General features: G+C 34.3%; 3 protein-coding genes and 1 non-coding gene across 15 annotated transcripts in view; 2 read left to right on the plus strand and 2 right to left on the minus strand.

Annotated features, from left to right (window-relative positions):
- The window catches only part of Fas1 (fasciclin 1 Fas1 domain-containing), a 215,207-nt gene extending 209,021 nt beyond the window's left edge, over positions 1–6,186 (plus strand). For all 4 annotated transcript variants that reach the window (XM_034328174.2, XM_076688194.1, XM_076688167.1 and 1 more), the window contains one exon: positions 232–6,186. In XM_034328174.2, coding sequence (XP_034184065.2) covers positions 232–422 — 191 coding nt within the window. In that variant the 3' untranslated portion in view covers positions 423–6,186. The remainder of the gene's footprint in view (positions 1–231) is intronic.
- LOC143305350 (uncharacterized) overlaps positions 1–20,425 on the minus strand; it is a 100,534-nt gene that overhangs the window by 50,995 nt on the left and 29,114 nt on the right. The window lies entirely within an intron of this gene.
- Positions 6,359–6,430, minus strand: TRNAD-GUC (transfer RNA aspartic acid (anticodon GUC)). The gene has a single exon. It is a non-coding gene; the product is annotated as a tRNA-Asp (tRNA).
- The window catches only part of mAChR-B (muscarinic acetylcholine receptor), a 36,924-nt gene continuing 25,600 nt past the window's right edge, over positions 9,102–20,425 (plus strand). The window contains exon 1 of the mRNA XM_034328166.2: positions 9,102–9,803. The gene's annotated coding sequence lies outside the window, so the exon portion shown is untranslated. The remainder of the gene's footprint in view (positions 9,804–20,425) is intronic.

The following is a 20,425-nucleotide window of genomic DNA, read 5'->3' on the forward strand; positions in this document are numbered from 1 at the left end:
ATGCATTTTGCGTCTTTATGTTTCGTAGCCAAAACAATTATAATTTCGAAACGCGCCACTTAGTATGATAATCGGCCAATTTAATGCTCGACAAAAGGAACGCTCATTGGAAACAGTCTATCGCTGCAGCCAAAAATATCGCAACTCGCTTCGTTTCACCCGATACCCCATCAGTCAGCCTTCAACATCTTCATCATCAATTTACCGATGAAAAATCGTTTCTCTTTACAGGTTACCAGATCGAGTGGGAGGGGAAATGGATTTACGTGTTCCGTCCAGACGTCGAGTGTACCAACGGCATCATCCACGTGATCGACAAGGTGTTCATGAAGGATAGCGACGTCAGAGTGACCGGAACCGCGTCGATCACCAGTCTGGCACCGCAGTTGATCATGATTCTGGTAGCGAAATGGCTGCTTTAAGGACGAGTCTCAGCGAATATTGTCATAGGTGCACCTAGGAATTTGTATCGGGACCGTCTCCGATCGTCCACGTCCAACAGAACGTCGATCGTGGTCATGGACGAATGCTCTTCAGGATCAATTGTGTCTTTAAACGACACCGATTAATCCTGAAATCTCGTCGGGTCCTATCAGAGTTCTCTGACTGATGGCCCATTTAAATGTGTTCTCTGTTAAATAAAATATGGACACGCGATCGGGGACGATCCAGAAGGAAACCACTCGAGGTCTAGACCCTTGAGCTGATCATCAACGAGGATACTCGACCGGACAAGCGCCAGACCGACAACTTAAGTGGTCGAAGCTTAACCTGGAAACGTACTACTTAGCGGTTTCAGCAGTCGAATTAATCGTCGTCATTAAATAATGGTTCGCTAACGAACGAGCTGGTGTTATTTACGTAACGATAGAGATCCTTTGTTTTTTTTTTTTTTTTTCATTTCAAGTTTTATCGTATCGACGGAAACGGTCGAGTCCCGGGTGTATCCGAACGTCCACGGGGAGTTGGAGGGATAAAAAAGACATTAGAAGGGACGATTCGTGGCTGGGACAGACAGTTTCCCCGGTGTTTAGAAGCGCCAATGATCGTACCAAATAATTAATTAACCGTACCAAGTAATTTAGAGAAAAGTCACGAGCGAGGGACGAACGTGGAGGCAGAGCTGAGATTTCGGGGAACCTTCTTCGAGTACAAAGGCCTGATGGTTGTTTTTTTTTTTTATAGAGATGTCTCTTTTACTTTCTTCTGGGTCATTATTTTTAATATTTGTCCAGGTCTGATAACAAACGACTTAGAAATTATCAGGAAAGTTCATCGAACACCAAACAAGGATAACATCCTTTTCACGCAGATATTCAAAAATTTAGCTTATAGTGATCCCATCGAACGCCGTCGATAAGTTTCGCCTAATAATGGTACTTCGATTCCAATGACAATGACACGCTATACTTCTGTGTGTGTGCGAATCACGTTGTGAGACACACTTGCCACAAACTGGCTCGAAAATGTATATATACATATGGGAAAAATGAAACCTCGTCCTCGAAAATCCTGAATGAGAACAGAAGAGAAACACCATGGAAATGAAGACACACCGTTGTCTCTCGATGCATGATTCGCGACTGTCGTTACAGGAGTGATTTCCGATTGCACTCGCTCTCTGTATCATATCGTATTAACACTGTCTACTTACTGATTAATACTGCCATGTTTCACTGCAGGCTAAACCAGCGTGCGAACGAGTTTTTGTACAATTATCATTGAAGGAAGCGGAAGCTTTAACCACTAGCTACTTGATCACATTCCGGCGCATGTGTAGGTATTTTAAATGAATTGCCTTATGAGAAAAGGAAAGTAGAAAATGAATGCTTTCTCTGTTCGATTTGTCATCGATATTGATATTTGAAATATCTGATAAAATTTAAAATTTAGAAAATTTAAAAAATGGAAATAGAAAAGGAATTGTAAATCCAAGGATTAAAATAAGATGAGCAAAGTGATAAGATAATGAATGGAATGTAATTATAATTTTTAGTTAAAAATTATGCTCCCAATCATTGAAAATTCGTGGAAATAGGAGGAAGTTTTCATTTTATGATTTCCATTTTCAACATGGCAATTCATTTAAATCACCTGTACGCGTGATACGTAAAATATTCATTCAAAAATTCCTTGTTTTTATCGACTGCACAGTACTATATATACAATATATCTATACATATATATAGGATCATGAATGTCAACGCACCGTGTCAGGATAGAGTCATCATGATTACTGCCGAGTTTATGTTTTGATTTGACCAACTGCACTTCAGTTTAATACCTTAGCGATCTTATGTCTTAACTTCAAAAAATCTGAGAAAAATCAGCAGATGTAAGATCGCAAACGATTAAACTGCAGCCACGAAATCGAGATACAAAATAAGAAAAGCAAAGAAAGAAGAAAGATAAGACACATCACCGTTTCATTCCACGATTAGAAAAGGCTAAGCTGTCTGTGTGTGTACAAGTAATTGCAACGATTGCGCGTGTCCGTTCGACAAAACTAAAAATTAAAAAAAAAATCACATACGTTAAAGAACAGAGAAGAACAATACCCTGTGTATTCGAAGTTGAGGAAATCAAAATCCTCGAAATTTCGTTTTCTCTTAGAATAAGTGTTCACGAGGCACTTGATAAAGGCACAGGTCAAAATGCAAAAAATGGAACGCCGAAACTAAATAAAAAAGTCGACATGAGCGATCGGGGATCGATCTCGTTCCGATCGAAAAATAAAAACGAGACTTTGTAATTAAGAATTCATTCAGCTATCGCAGTTTTCTCCAAAGAAAATGAAAAAACAAAAAAGATTAATAGATGAATTCGATGTTATACGTGTTGATATCAGTCTATACATATATATATATAAAAGAAGTATAAAAATAAATAAATATATATATATAAATATATATAATGAACAGAGATATATTGACGAGGAAGAAAGTACGATTGAAAAAGAAAGACGAAAGGGAACTGAAGAATAAAAAAAAAAAAATGAATAATAACAGAAATACTATCAAAAAGATACCTTAAAACTTGTTGTTGGGATGAATTGATATTATGAATGATTATTATTATGATTATTATTATTACATATATAAATATACATAAACTCTAATAAACACTGTTTGTTCGTTAGATTGAGAAGTAAGAAAAGATAAAACGGATAAAAATATAGCGAAACTCTATTTCTTCGTGGTAGATGCGTCTTAATATTCAGCTTGTTCAAAGCGTCACGCCGAAATCAATTGTGTATTCGCTATTGTGGCTGGGTTGTGAAGTGAATGTGTGAATGGAAATGCGAGAGATAGAATTTCGAAACCACGCGAAAAATATCAAGTGTTCAGGAAAAAATATTATATCCGAGGTTCCCTTACATTTCTTCAGACGTTTTATTTTTTTTTAGAAAGTCTCATTTTTGCAAAACTTAGTCTCTTCGCTGTGCCTTTAGTATTACTCCTTTTAATTACTATTTTAAATTTGAGTATTTGAATATTCCCGCACGAAATTTTTCTGCGCTTCTGTGATTTGAAAAGTGGCAGGAAAATATAGTAATAATAAAAATTACTTCAATAGTGTTAAATTCCAAAAATTTGTAACAGATAATTATAAAATCACCAAGGATCTTTGTATTTTAGTCTCCTGACCAAAGAATCTAACGCGATCGACGATTGTTTCTCTCGCGTTTCTCTCGGCGTACATAATTTCAAACACATAGAGCGAAGATCCGAATGAAATTGATCGAACAGGTTTTATTCGTCGATCGACCTCTCATGTTCGCAATTTTCGCGTAATTATTTGTACATTTGATAGATATTATACGTATGTACGTCTGCGACAAAGAGGAGTTCATTATTGCACGCGTATGTTACATCCGATTAAAATTGTATGCTTAACGCTTAAACGTCCCTGAAGATTTCGTTCTGTCGACTGTTTTCTTCGCTCGTTCATTTTTCAGAATTCGTCCATTCGTGAACTAGTTTGTTCGATGAATCGGAAATCAAGTGTCTATTCGAGCTTAATCACCGAGCGCGTGTTTGTAATTGGAATTATCGAGCGGCGAGGAATTAAACATCGAGAGCACGCGTTGCCTGTTCCCCAAAAAAAATGAAATTTCATTTTTCACACGAATCATCACTGAAATCGCTTCATTCATACGAAATTGAAATAGGAAACTTCTAATTAGCGAAATTGTTATTTCTTTCATTCCATGAAAATTAACAAAAATGTATGAAAATGACAAAGTTTGTTATTTATACTAATAAGGACACTTTTTCCATACCATTCTATTTTTAGATATTTTGCATTAAATTATGGTTAGTTTGCATATAACATTTAATTAGGGCAACGGTTCTCTCCTCCAAATTCTTGACGCTTTTTTTCAATAATTATTATCACTACTAAATTTTGGAAAAATATTCGATTTGCATGCAGGAAAAAGGAATTTCTTTGTGTTTATAACACTAATAAAAAAATTCTATTGTAAATAATTTCCTTTTTAAGAAAATTTCTATAAAATAATTTGTCAACTAAATTTTGTTGCCTATACATTATACCCTTAATTAAAAAGAAAATTGCACTTCAATTAAAGAATTTTTAGCAATAATAATTCGAGAAATCTTCATTTTTCTAAATGCATGAAAATAATTTGTTCTCAAAATATCTTCAAACCGTGTTCCTTAATCCTCGTCGTCATAAACATTTTTCAATAATGCATTATTTTTCCTCAGCCTCGCGTTTGCCTTTGCTTTACCCCAGTAATAAAAAAATGAGGAATAATTGTAATTTCCCTAATTTATCGCGATATTCTTCAAGGCTGTTCGAATGGTGATCTAAACGCATCGGTAATCCATCGTACACGACTTCGTTATATAATGAATCATTATTAAATAAGGGTATAGTAGGTAATAAAACTAATACAAAGGAGAGTTTCCTTTTTTGAAGAATTATGGACGAAACGAGATAAATTGTAAGCGATTTAATACTTTAAGCGTTGGATAGGTACCGTCAGATAAACGGGATTTAAACTAATTAAATTTAACTACGGATTATTTATTAGCTATTATATATATTATATAATATATAAATATATATGTATATTATATATCTATATTGTAGTAGGAGGAAGAAGAAAGGGAAATCAAATTTTACGTACTATAGAGCTATTTGTATAAAAATGCATCACTTATTTCAATTGTTCGTTTGTTCGTGAAAAATTACTCAACAATTTAATTGCAAATTTTTAGCTGATACATCCATACATATATATACATATATTTTAGATAATTAATCTGCAAAGAATTTCTAGTTTTTTCTTAGACCTTAGGTGTACACGTCTGTATTTTCACGATTAAGTTTTTTTTTTTTTTTAAATCACGCGTTCATCACGGGGGAACGGCAAATTTCTGTATAAGATTTTTACGAAAGATTTCGCGCGTTTCGAGCCACCTGAATTTGCAAGTGTGTGCGTGTGATGTGTGTGTATGCGCGCGTGTGTGTGTACTTGCAGAACCGGCTTTGGGGGAGGGCGAGGTTAGGCCCAGGGGGATGAACACCCAAGGGCGCCTTAAATATAATTTTTAAAAAATGCACCATCTTTGAGCTGGAAAATTTTTATATGCATACGCTATTATTGAGCAATTTTTGGGGCTGGGAGGATCTCGCCCAGGATGACAGACACGCTAAAGCCGGTTCTGTGTATTTGAAGGGAGAACGATGTTTCAGTAGTGTCGTATAATTCGACATAGAGAAGAAGAAAAATAAGGAATTTTCAATTTCAAATGGTTCCATAAACGACACTCTGATCTTCGTTTGTCCCTTGAACGATCATGTCACTTGTATCTCGCTTTGACTACATTGTGTAGACTCTGGTCGCTTACACCTGTATGATTTTACAGAAGAATAAAGAACACCTACAAGATAGTTTAAGTGGCTTTCGTTGATTGTAGCGAGACTGCATTGTAATGTGTAACGTTTATCATTTTGTTAACGTTGCTAGAGGGAATAAATAACGAGTACCTATTGAATCGTTTCGATACGCTGAATAATTTATTGATCGAATAAATTGTCCACGAGGAATGATAACGCGAATCGAATATGTCTACGTTCTGAAATTTTGCAACATAAATTACGATATTATTTTGGCTGTATAATTTTACAAAAAATAAAGAACACTTACGAGATTAATTGGTGTTATTTTTATTAAAATTCCATGTATTTTTAAGAATCGTTAAATTTTTTTAATCGCTAAACACCCTACAGTGGTGGGGATGAGTTTGATCCTTCAGATCTTTGTCGCTTTTATCGAATATTTAGTGTAATTAGTTAGCAAAAAAACCCAAAAATGAAAAAAGAAATCCTCCCCGGCGGGGAATCGAACCCCGGTCTCCCGCGTGACAGGCGGGGATACTGACCACTATACTACCGAGGATTTTATATTACCAACATCGATTTTGTTCGCAGATAAATAATACGACTTTAAATTAACATAATTTAAATAGTTTTAATTACTTTTTAAAGTCAAAAATATTTATTGATAAAAGTTATATATATATCTTTGAAAGCCCTATTTTTATATGTTAATTTAAAGTCAAGGGGTTCAGGTAATTGTACCTCTGGCGTTATCTAACAGTAAGTTAGGAAACTAAGAAACGAGAAAAATTAGTTCTTTCATAAAATAAGCATTTCTGATCTTTCATTAGCATTAATAGAATCTTTTATGATAAATCATTCATTATAGACTTTGTCAATGATGTTACTATTCAATCTTTATCACTAGAAGATACTGTAAACAGGTACCATTATTGTCATTTATTAATAAAGTGGCAAACTGCAGACGAGGTATAAAACAGGGGTCTCTAAAGCCCCTTATCATTTTCATGTCACATCCTACTATACCGACTATAATTTGAATTCTATCACAGCTATATTAGTCGGAGGAATTGCAATTGAAAACGTTTAGAACGACCCAGATAAATTCAGAAAATGGAGTATTGTTGACCTTAAAAGATGAAAAACCTTCGGATCTTTGGGAAAGACTAAAGTGATAAATGTGAATATCTTCAAATTTAAAAAAAGATGATATATTAAATATGTTTCTGTTAATAATTAAAATTATATTATTCAAAGATTTCGCAAAATATACGAACACCAAAATATTAATAAACACGTTCCAAATATCTACCTATCACTATGATGTCACATGCACTTCAAACCCTCTCTTCTATTATTAATTAATCCTCTTTCCGTACACGATAGCACACGATGATAGATAGGTGGACGTCTATAGGTGTATTAAAGAGGGTTAGATGCGGTCACTGAAGCGACTTCCATAATTTCCGGCATCTTTGTCAGAGAATACCAACGAGATCGTTCTTTTGGTAACCAAGCTGGCTTTTGTATATACATGTGTAAATATTAGCGGACGATGATGAGGGTCTCTGACCATTTCCTCTTTCTTTCTCTTTTCATGAGAACATTCTCACGTTGACCACCCTCGTCACACCACTCCATTCATCCATTCCAGTTGCCGACGCGACGTCATTCTGAGAGACTCCATACCTTTACCTGTGCTCTCTCGTCACTCTTCAACTCTACCAAAATACTTCATCCCTTTCCGTATTTTTTCACTGATATTACCCTCGTTCAAACAGATATCCATGGCTGTGATTTCCTTCCTACCAGGGGAAACGTTTTCAACTTGCTCCACAGAAGCTGATCGTTTTTTAGCTGAATCGCCTTGGGCCTAACGATTGTAACTTCCTTTGATGCAGGAACTGAGATTCGACCATTTTAATTGGTCTTTAAACTCGCTAAGTGGTCGCCACTTTGTTGCGATTTTTCGTTGACTGATTTTAATTATTGGAAATAATTTATTTAAAAAATTAATATTTTAATTGGAGGTCGATCTTTGGTGACTCTATGTATGATTTAAAGGTGATATTAATATAACTAATAAAGTTATATTAATTTTGACACACAATTAAAATATTTTGTACAGTATAATTAATTAAGGGGGTGTGAATTTTTTTTTACGAATTACTATAACATATTTTTTTCTTTAACCTAGTTTATCAAAAGAATCATCAAGAAGCTGCACCAAAGGAGCAAATCAACTGATTTCTCTGTGTTGTATTCGTGACGGTAGGTTGCTTCACTCGTAGCTCCTGTGGCACGGTGTTAATTTTGGACTGTGCTCGATCACACATCCTCGTCAAAGGAGAAGATTGGGATCACCGATAGAGCTTTGCATGCGCCGACCTACTGCCGTTGCACAGTTTGCAGCGTGTCGTGTATCTCCGAAAGCTGTACGCTAATCGACATGATCACTCCGCGTTGCGACGTAAACTCGTATAATTAGTAGGACTACGTGATAAGGAGAATACCACGGCAATATAACGTGAGTCTACTGTAATATTAATATTATCTGTGATTTTGGAGAGAGTGTGCGACTTCCAGTGTAAAAATTGGGATTCGGGGTTGAGACACAATATAACAATTAAAACTACCTAGTGTTTACGCTAAAAACGACTAAGCTTGGTGCAACACGGTATAATGAGAATTTTTAAAGATAGAAATAATTAATTTTTCATTTTCATTTCTCTTCTTCGTATCATTAATGCTATGCTAATGGTATTCAGCACCTTCGTTCCTTTTTTTTTCTTATCTACAAATGGTAATGAAAATTCAAGTGTAACGTAATTAAAATGATAATAAGTACCCAGCCAGAAAATGATTATAAGAAAGAAAAAAATATCCATGCAAGAAATGCAATGAACACCAAATAGAGCAACAGTGGTACATCTTCACTCGGATGACGGACGACGAAAAATCATTGGGCGACAATGTTCACGTGTCGTCAGCACGATCGAGTGGCTCATTGTTAATTCACAGGGCGAACCGACGCCCCGGGTTCCCGGCGATTATGAAGAAAACTAGGTGAATTGATAACAACGCGACGTAGAAACGATTCATCCCTGGTACGGGGACGTCGAAGGGCGCCGGACACTGGTGCGCAAGCGTTCCCTGGAACGAGGTTGGCGACGGTGCACGGCATCGCGACGCTCAAACGGCGCTCACTTGAATTCACGCCGCGTGTCCGTTGGCCGAGCACCGACGTCGTGCCACATTCGGGCCGCAGTTTGAATCGCGACAACAGCCGGAAGTCGCGCGCTTCCGCACGAGTCCTTCCGTCGACCAAGGACCGACAATGTCTTTCTAGATTACTCTTGAAACGTACGATACGGTTCTTCGACGTCATCGTCATCGATTCGCTCCTCCTATCCTTCCCATTATTTTTTTCTCTCTCTCTCTCTCTCTCTGTTCAACCCTAAACGACATCCTGACACTAGCTCGAGTTATGTGGTGCGCGGGTGAGAACGAAAGACAGTGGACATCGATCGCGATCGTTAAAACGATCGCAAGGGCCTGTAGAACATCCTCGAGGATGCTTCCGATACGCGATGATCAGCTTGCTCCTTTTCTTATCAATCAGAGCATCCTCTGAACTCTGAAGAACTGGCTATCGGAGATCGTCTTTTATCAATCGGTGTTCAGGGTATCACGTTTGGAATAATTAGTGATACCTGAAGAACTGATTCTCTCGATGCGTTCAGGACGAAAAATATCCACGGTTTGTCGAGTCGCGACACCGATAACGGTGTACCCGATTGCACAACTTCGAAGCACCGGAAGATGGAACTAAGAACTCGGTTAGACATGACGAAGTGGAACACCGAGAATTGAAGTTCCGGGGATTTACGTGGCCTACTTAGGCGCAGTCCTTCGCTCGAAGGGTACGCAAGGTGAGTTATTCGTTTACTTGTTGCCTGTCTTTACTCACTTTCCACCCCCCCCCGTACGCCCTGGCTTCTCGCGTTACGATTTTATTCTCGGCATCTCGATGTTAATTACTTCCGACGCGTACACCCTCGCCTTATCAGGCCAGATCGAACACGTTCGAGAACTTCTTTAATTACGGCGGGAAAGTTCGTACAATGTGTTCGGGGTTTTAGTAAGATACGATTTAACGAAGAGGTCTTGGGGAAATTAAACAAACCTCCGGGAAATAAGGCATTCTTGGCACTATCTGTTGAGGGGTGGCTTATTAATTTCTTTCTATTGATACTTCATTTACAAGCCGTCATCAAAGCCGTAGATTTGAAAAAAATGTTGATTTTTCAAGGGTTGAAAATAAAATATCTATAAGCTGGAGAAAAATATTAATTTTTCAAGCGTTATAAATATAATAAAACATGAAAAGTACCTATTTTGTACTAAATACCTTCAAAATTATGCCAGACTATATTAACCCTAAAAATCATTGGTTTAAAAAGGGTTTTAATTAAAAATAGTCAAATTTGCAAAACAAACCATAAATTTTCTATAAATTTGTAATATTGTTTTGAATAATATAGGATTTCTAAAGGCAACCCCCTTTCACTAGAAGTCTCGCCATATACGATGCTGTAGGTGCGTGCGAGTGGCGATCGATTATCGAAAAAATTATATATTCCAACGATCGTGCTTTGTTAAACAAAATGTAAATTCATCGACGACCTCGTCGAAAGTAAAACGCGTCTTTAGACCGACTGAAACTATCGCAATTTATTCAGATTCAAAAATCGACTACGATTTTCAACGGTAGGTGAAAATTTCTGATCGTCATCATCGTTGCCAATCCCCTTTCCCCTAGATGTAAACGGACTCCAGAACCATTTATTCCGCTCGACCAGGCGATACTCGGGTCACCACAGGCTTGAAAACAGATAGAAGGAACGCCGTCGTAAAAATGAATACTGTGGAAACCGGACCATGGATATTCTTTTATTCATTTTAGACGACGAACTTGGTATAGACATCTGATTGAATATTTCTTTTGGTATCATTGAATCGTGGAACATTTAGGCCCGAAATTTTAGGGCACAATTGAAAAGAATTGAAATTTTATAAAATACACAGTTTTCATACAATAATGGATGGCTGTTAATTATTTATAAAAATAGCATCAGATAAAGATAGAAGCCTTCAAATATAATTTCTGTATTAATGTATGAAACATGGCACATTTGTAAAATTTAATCATACCATCAAAATTATAACGCTAATATAATTTTCCAAGTGAGAAGATCGCTGATAAGTTCTACAGATTAAGATCAAAATGTTATTTATTATAATTCTAGTACATTAGACTAAAATGCATGTAAATTTTGAACGAATTACGTACACGCGACCATTGAATAATCCTTTACTAAAAGAATTTTCATGCTTATTCGAGCAAAAGGTTTAATTAAATCCTCAATTCTTTTAATACACCGTTCATTTTAATGCGAATAATTGAAAACATTCCTCTTGTATCCTTCTATAATTCTTGTAGAAAAAGTAATATTATATTATGTTATCAATATTTGAATTATACAAAATTATCAAAAGAAATATTCATTTGATCTTTAAACTAAATTAGTTTAATTTCAATTTTAATTCTTAAACATTTCTATATGATACAATTTTTATTGTATCAAGAATAAATATTAAGTTGCTATGTGTGAATTGAAGGGTTAAATGGCAAAGGAGTGTAAAAGGATTCTCGATCGTGCGTTCTAAGGCTGAACTTCCAAAGTATAATCGATAAATATCGATTAGTCGAGCCTTCGTGGATAGAGAAAATTGTGCTTGTATTATCCTGTCATGGTCACTTCGTTCCATGAGGGATAGAGCTCGAAACATTTATTAGATCAACTAGTACAAATAAAAATTACTGTAGTTTAACAATGTTTACTTTATTAAATTGTTAAAGTAATAATTCAAGTATTACCTATTCTTTTATGGGGCAGAATTTCAATTAATTATAAGCGATTCTAATAATTATTAGAAAATGTTAACAGAAGAAGCTAAATATCGTCAAAATGATAGATGAGATTCATCGAGAATGAGATTACTATTCGATGAAACTTTTGATGAGTTTAACGCAACAGTTACAGCGTTGGAACATGCAATTACAGCAGTATTTGAAGTTAAAGATAACACATCAAATAATCTGTATTCCGTTTAATATTTTAAAATATAGGAAAATGCACGATGAAATGATAATATTGATAAATGTAGGATACGTCAGTGACATGTGTTCCAGTGAAGAATTTATTATACACATTTCGTTTTATGAAATGAGATTATATTACCATTGGAATCACCAACATTCAACGTATATCACACTTTACATAAAAAATAAATAAATTTGAATATATCAAAGAAGCAATAATTTAGTGAAATTGGTATTAAAAAATGGCATCTATTCATGTAACTGTATTTTTAAAACCCCTAAAAATGGTAATTATGGTAATGATTGGTAATAATGGTAATATTACATTTAAGAGAAAGATTTGTTCCCCTACAAATCTTAAAATTTTCAAAATTCAATACAATAACATATTTTAATTGATGCTAGTTCAGAGCGATAAATTACAATAGATCTTGCCTGTTTCTATTTGCAATCCGCCTAATGTATTTATAGTGACATAAATAACGAATGAAAGTACGTAACAACTCTTTTAAAGATTCATAACCATCACGTAACACGAGGTAATCGTGGTAGTCTGAAAAATAAATGAAACGGAAAAGTTTGTTCGCTAACACGTTTACCGGTGTATAACATCTCGTAATGAGTTGACTTATGGATACTCCAGTAAATATATAGATTTATAAAATGAACATTTGCCCTTATTTTGATCAATAATTATGAAACTTAGCAAATAGTCGATGGAAATTTAATTAACCAATTTACAGAATAATTGTTTAAAAAATTTGGAAGAAGCTTGAAAATTCAGAATGAAACAATTATAATTCATTTACAGAGAGAATTTGCATATAAAGATCCAATTTATTAATTTTAAATTTGAATTTTTAAATCGATGTTTTTAACCATTTATTATGCAAAATTCGAGACGTCGGTCACTGGTAATCGCCATGCCAGTTAACGTATTAATTTTCACATGGCGAATGCAGAGTCATTTTGACCTAGAAATTAAATCTACAAAATATAGAAGGTTTTTTCCCTTCGTCTATTTTTTTCAACTACATCTATATGCCCATGGTTTTTCAGAGCAAAAAAAAATATTAGGGTAAAATGTTAAAAAAGTCAATGACTCTTGAAATATTTCAAATATTTTCATTAAAAATGTTCCATGTATATTAACTGTAGACGTTTTCTATGTAAAATATGTTAATTAAAAAATTTTTAGTTATGGGTCAAGATGACTTTGCATCTGAATTGCAGTATGTATAATTCAAGTTACCATTTGTACATTAAACTGCAAATTATCAAAACTGCTATTACATTTTTTTTAATGAATATTGCAAATATTTATTCACTACTTTGCATGATTAAATAGTTCAAAGAGAACTTTCCTTCGCAGAGTAGTATTTCCCATGAAATCTCTGCATTGAAACTACTTTTATCCCCATGGTATAGGTATTTAAAAAGAGAACGAGGCGAGAACACTTCAAAGAGGCAAATTAAATTAGCACATCGAACAGAAAGGATTATTTGTTGGAATCTGCAAGCAGATCGATTGAAAGATTCAGTTGAATCCGTTTGATGCGGTCGTTAAAAAAATATTCTGGATAAATAGTTGTGACGAGTGCAATATATCACGAAGAACGACGAAGCACATTTCGCGAAAGAGCTGATAAAGAGCACGACAAGCTGAGAGCACACGCCACCCTTCGTGAATTGTATTTAACTTAATACGGGAAAACCTGTCACGAATATCTTGAGCAATAAGTATTTCACCTTTTATGAACAATTTCTAGCTTTTCAATACTTTCCAACAACAATTTAGACGATTTTTAAAAGAATAACTTAAATTAGCAAAAGTGGAGATAAGGAAAATATCAAAAGAAAAAGAAAATTATCATTCTAAGCTGTTAAGAGTAAACATTGGAATCAATTAAAACTGGAAAAATAATATAAAATTTGGAAAATGAAAATGCATTGAAAATTAAATTTTAATTTCAAATCATACTGCTGGTTGACAAAGACCCAATTTCTCCATCCAAGGATTAAATAAGGCAATTCGTGATTGAGAATGTTTTATAATCAAAAATAAATCACGAAGAACGAATGGACACGATATAAGTCAAGCCTTCTTACTCTCAATTTTATTCTGATTGAATGCTGAAGTACACGGTCAAGCATCGAATCAATAAATCAAACGTTGAATTTATTTATCCTTGATTCTCTACCACTTCTGTCTGTTTTTTTTTATGAGAGTATCTTTAGATTTAATAATCAAGATGTTCTCGTCGTTTTCATGATGTATATATCATCAAATCATCGATATTGAATAAATTGTAGTTAATTCAGCCATTTTATACCTTACTTTGCAAATTGCCAAATTTTTCTTTTTCAAATAAAACATAAAATTAAACAATAAAAATTCACTTGATGAACTTTTATTTTAATTACAAATTTTTTTATAAAATATATGTATCTTTTAATGCATGCAAAATTTGACAACACGAAATTAATGTTTAAATAATCTTCTTTATTTAAGATCATCGAAGTGGAATGACCTTTTAATCGTAACAACTTTAATTGCTTTTACGTGGTCGCTAATTAGATCAATTTCTGCACAGGATATGATTGATCACGATTAAAATACAACGGCGAGCACGAAAGTTCGTTTCGTTTGTTGGTAACCAGGAGAGGGTGCCAAAATTCGTTTCTGTCACGTTGCACGTGTCACGGATGTCACGAATGAAAAGTCACAAAAAAATTACAGGCCAAAAGTGGGAAACTTGGTTCGGAGAAAGTTTAATATCGCGAAACTTCTTGCTGCGGTAAATCGGAAATTAACAATTGAGTTTGAATGTTAAACGCTGTTTCTATGTAATTTCCGGTAATTTCTGATAATTACTTTTGTGTTAATAAGAGCAACGTGATAGTTAATTTAATTTTATCAAATATCATCCTGAACAAATTAATAACATTAATATTCATTTCTTGAATATTCATTATCATCTAATATTATTATTAGAAAAGTAATATTTAACACTTGACTGCCATAGTAAAATATAAATAGATGTTAAGAATCCACAGGCTGGAAAAAATTTGCAGTTAAATTGGTAAGCTTCTTTTCAAAGGTGGTAGAAATTCCTGAGATTGAACGGAACCAACTTTCCTCGAATTATTTTATTTTTTGTAACGTTAAAGTTCAAGCAATTAATACTTTGAGTGGCGGCGTTATAAATTTGTGTTTCAGTAATATGTTTGATATTTGAACAAGCTTTTTAACAAAGTTATAAAATATTTCTTTTTAGACATTTTAAATTATCCCTTAATTTAGCACATAGTTTCACTTCAGATACATACCATATAAATTTGAGAAATTTCAGAAATTTGATTGCATCTATGTGAGTATAATAAAAGTTAAGGAAGCATAAACATAAATGCAGAATAAATATCTACATGGACTACTATTGTTAGCTGAGTATTTGAAAAGTTCCATACTCAAAGGGTTAAGTGACCTAAATAAATAACAATCACAAGATGATAAATCTGGACCGATACTAAAATAGAAAAACTGTCATAACTCCAAAACTAGGTCAAATATGGTATACCCTGAACTTGTGAAATTTCTTTTCTATTATTTTTTGTTTCTATTTAATTTTTCAAATAAATTGTTTTTAACATTGATTTATAGCACCTAATGTGAATATTTTTATTTAGACAAGTATATAAAAGAATTCCTAATAATCTAGGTAACAGATTCCTATAGAAATTTCATCCTCATCCATAAAGGAATGACATAGTAGTCGAGATGTTAAAAATAACGTTAAAGATTTATTTACTGCAATATCCATTACATCACAATTTCAAAAAATGCGTTTCACAGTAAACCGTGCTTTCACGTATGACTCGATACGTCTCCTCTAGTCGTGTTACATGAAACAATGGAAATCAGGTAAACACGATAGGCTGCTGTAACTCAATAGCAGTTGTGAAATCAACCACGCAAACCCGAAGCGTTTCTGCTCTTCTTATCACATATAATTCAAGGGAAATACAATTGTTATTCGCGTTCGATTCGTACGTTCCCACGGGGATGCGTTCCTATCCTTTAATCAATGACAATGCGATTTATTTAATTATGCGTAATCTCCAATCAAAATAGACTTGCATTTGCATCGTTGTTCAATTGAACATTCAATGCAGGGATTTCATAATCTATCAATGCATTGTTATAGAGTTGCGGAGCCTTGAATACGCGCTTCCATTTAAAAATCACAGGACAATTTCTAAGGAAACTGGCCCACCCCCAACAAGGTGTAAAATAATATCCATTATAATAATTAATGGCCAATGCTAATTTCAATTACCTAAAATTGCACGAGTTATTCTTCATGCCTATTAAAACCTCGAAGAAATGTATATTAAGGAAAAAAGAATGGAAATAGGTCAAACGTCTGTTGCAAGGAGCAAATTAAATACCGAAGGTTTCGTAAACAGAATGCAGTAAATGAGAGAAGATTAATCGTGTTTTACATGGAAATAATTATTCTTTGAATCAACATTAAGTATTCTTGAACTTCATCGACAATCATTACATTCGCTCGATGTTTCAGAAGGTCTTTTATATTTTCTCAACAACCTTAATAAATCAGGAAAATATGTTTGAAAAAGTACTTAAGTAGCTCTTTGAGAGTTAGCTCGTCCGAAAATAGGTCGTTAATACGTCCAAAGGAGAGTTAGTAATTTTTGGACAAGGATTCCGCGCTACCGCAAGGAATATTAAAGCACCTAAATATCTTTTCATGCGAACACCACGTGACTATACCTAGCCAAGTGTCCCTTTGAATGACTGAACATATTGCCATCGATCTTCTCCGAGTATCAAGTAAGCAAGTCCGTCATAAACGCTTCTCGTTTTCCTCTTAAGCGGCTTTAAACATCCCTCGAGGATTTATGTGGCCCATTATTGTATGTATCTTGCGTGCTTTCGATTTAATTTTAAAAATTAGACACAGTTCCCCCTAACCACCGAATTTATGATATAAGAAGAATTCAAGGGAAAAATTATTATAATAAGACAAGATCAAATTTATAATGAGTATATTAATTTAAAATTCATAACGGGTTTCTGAATTTTATTAATGAAAAATGATCTGGGGTTAATTTAATGCAAAAAGCTGTCAACTGTGTTTAATTTTTTATAAGAAAAGCAAACTAATTTAATTTCTAATTAGGGTTGCCACCTGTACTATATTATATGTACTATTTACTGTTGAAACAAAATACTATATTTTCACTTCATCGTTAATTATACAAGCATTTAATTATCAACCTAACTAAATTAACCTAGTTGCAGCCAGTCTCAGCTTTTAATTATGAACAGTAAATGGCGAGAAGAAAGAAATAAAGTTCCAATTAAATTAATAAAAAATGGGCTATTAATTTATGTTAATTAATTCATTGATACTAAAAGCACAAACCAACTATAAATATACTCGGAAAAATAAATAAAATAAAAATACATGTTTACTTTTATTTTCCTTAATTTACCTGAGAATACTATATTTTTTCAAGATTTCACGAAAATACTATGTTCCTGCCTCAAAAATTTCCATTTTTATTTGGAATACACTACAATCATTTTCCCCTTATTTTCCTATAATAAAATAAAAATTTTTAGATTACAATTAATCTGTCCTACGCCAGCCATCAAAGTGTTAGATTGAATCCTATTATACGACTAATGAAAAAGAGAAACGATTCTAGTGCGAACGACAGACAAATTTGTTCTGTACATACTTCCTCCATTGAGAAAATCGCGAAATCCTTTCGAATGCAAGCGATTACAATTTTCGGCCAACAGTTTTCACGCGCAGCTGGTCAAATAACGGAGCAACGCTAATTACTGTCGTGAACAACTCGATTGATTGATCGAAATAACGGTACGGTTCGACGATGCACACTTGTCCAGCGATGTTTGCCCGGATCCATCGATCAGACGAAGAGCAGGCGGTGAAAAGAGGAGGTTACGATACGATCGATTCTGATTAATCGCGGGGAATCTCATTAAAGTCGACAGGAAGGGAACAGGCCTGCAAACCAGGTTTATCGACGGAACTTTTTTTTTTTCTCTTTCTCTTTGAGAAAATATATTTGTGTAGTTATATATCGATCTAATTCCAAGCTGCAGCAGCGACTTCCATCTCCGCTGCCGGGGGATATTCAATCAGCTGACTGGAAGAGGCAACTTCCTTTGATCAAACTAAATAGCGAATGCTTTTTGCCAGCTCGTACGAGGCTGAATTATTATCCACGTTTCACTAACATCTCGAGGGTTGTTCGCCGGAAACGATGAGAAAAGGACGGGTTCGCGTTCTGTCCGATTTATTAGCAATTAATACGGGTCAGGGAGGTTTCATTGCTGATCAAATGGGAGTCATTAATTCGTTCGTGAAGTTGATTGCTTTAATCTGACAATGCACAGGTGTCTTTGCTTTTTTGAAAGCAGATTGATTTTTAATTAGTAATGAAAAAATATTAAAATTTTAAACAAAAATTGGGAATTGGTAATTAAGAATATTGAAGCTTTAAATAAGAATAAAAAAATATTGAAAAATTTTCGAAAATTCAAAATTAGAATAGCAATTAAAAAATAGTAATCGGTAGTTAACCTTAATCTGACCTAACTTGCAACTCTCATGGAAAATTCGTAGAACGAAATCGAAAATCCATTTTTCACGAGGACCAATATTTTCACGTTACACTGAAAAACTGTTAATCGGTAATCGATGCGTTCCATCGTGCTGCCTATGTACAGGGAACAGCGTACTCGCGGATAGAAGCAAAGAAAGCCCGGATGATACTGCCGCGTGGAAACAAGGGCTCCGACGGCAGATTGTTTGGAATTCGTAGGCAAGAAACAAAAACAAGGGAGAACGCAGCAATTGTTCGAGATTTTTCAAGCTGCTCTAAAAGCTTGATCGGTTTGCTATTGGTCTGGGTCGATTGAAAAAAACAATAAACTCAAAGAGAATTAGCTAGAATTCTGTCGATACGTTGCTAGATTTGTCGGTTCAATTGTTCAGAATGATTCGCCACGCGTATACGGTTCCCGAAATCCGTACAGTTTGTATTTCATGCGATCAGGGAAAAGCATAACGCGTAACTTGACAAATACACCTGCACAAACACGTTTAAATAAACCTACGCTATTTCCCCTCCCGATTTCGACCAATTGCAAATTTTCAAAACGATGAGAACACGTCATCCAGTTAATTAATTCAGCTGGTTTCTAAACAAAATTTGAGTTGTTCGGTCCAATTTTGGCAAAGTTATTTTATTTTAATCTTTTTAAGCAGTTTAATTTTTTAAAACCAGAAGTGCTTTCTAAAATTAATAATTTCGGGCTTATTACATTTCTCACATAATTGCAAGACTTTTTTAATACACAAAGTCCACTGGAAATTGATAGCCTTCTGAAGAAGGAAAATAACCTTCGAAACTTGGAATCTTTCATTCTTCAATTGTAAGCTTCTTAACCTTTGAACTTCGCAATCTTCGAACTCAGCACTTCTAAAAACTTGCCAAATTTAATACACTTTCGAAAAGTTCTGTGTGTTTGTAGCACTATTACGCGAAAGCATATGGCCGTGCGAACATTACGTTTTCCCTCTTTAATAAACCGAAATGTCTTGAGACAAAAGGTGTATCTTTTCATCAATTTCACGCGCCTCTGTGTCCTACAACATGTTTCGCCGAAATGAGACTTGTTCTTGCTCTTTGTAACACGGCTCGTTTCATCGTTTCAGTTCTTGTCACCGTTAACCCTTTCGTTATGGTGGTATCAGACAAAAAATATTACGGTTGTATAAAATAATAAATGACAAATTATACATTTGTCATTTTTTTCCACTTTTATATTAATTTGCTTCGTTACATTTGTTTGATTTGATTGTAGAAATCAATATATTAACACCTTGGTTTTCACAGTAGTTATATCAATGCTTAGTCAGACGCGCGCCAATATAAACTTGCCAGGAATATTAAAAACTAATCTCTTTTTCAATTTAATCCTCTATATTGTATTATTATAAATTACTAGAGTCATTTCTTAAATTTTTCAATAATTCATTAATTTTTGAAACTTTATTAATTATTTCTCATAAACCTTAAATCTCTCACGCTATTCGACGTATTAAATGATTAAATGTCTATCACCACTTTCTAATAACACCCTATGGTATTTAACACGTGTTAAAACTAGATCGCTACAGCGATCATTCGTAACGAAAGGGTTAAAGTACACAGTGGCCGAAATTTCCGACACGTCAGCCTCTTTTCACTTTCCGTCAGCGAGAATTGTGCAGGTCGGTCTTCTGCTCGTTCCATTTTCATTATCTCTCTCTCGTTCGTTTCACA

The sequence above is a fragment of the Osmia lignaria genome, chromosome 1, assembly GCF_051020975.1.
Source record: "Osmia lignaria lignaria isolate PbOS001 chromosome 1, iyOsmLign1, whole genome shotgun sequence".
Lineage (NCBI taxonomy): Eukaryota > Metazoa > Arthropoda > Insecta > Hymenoptera > Megachilidae > Osmia > Osmia lignaria.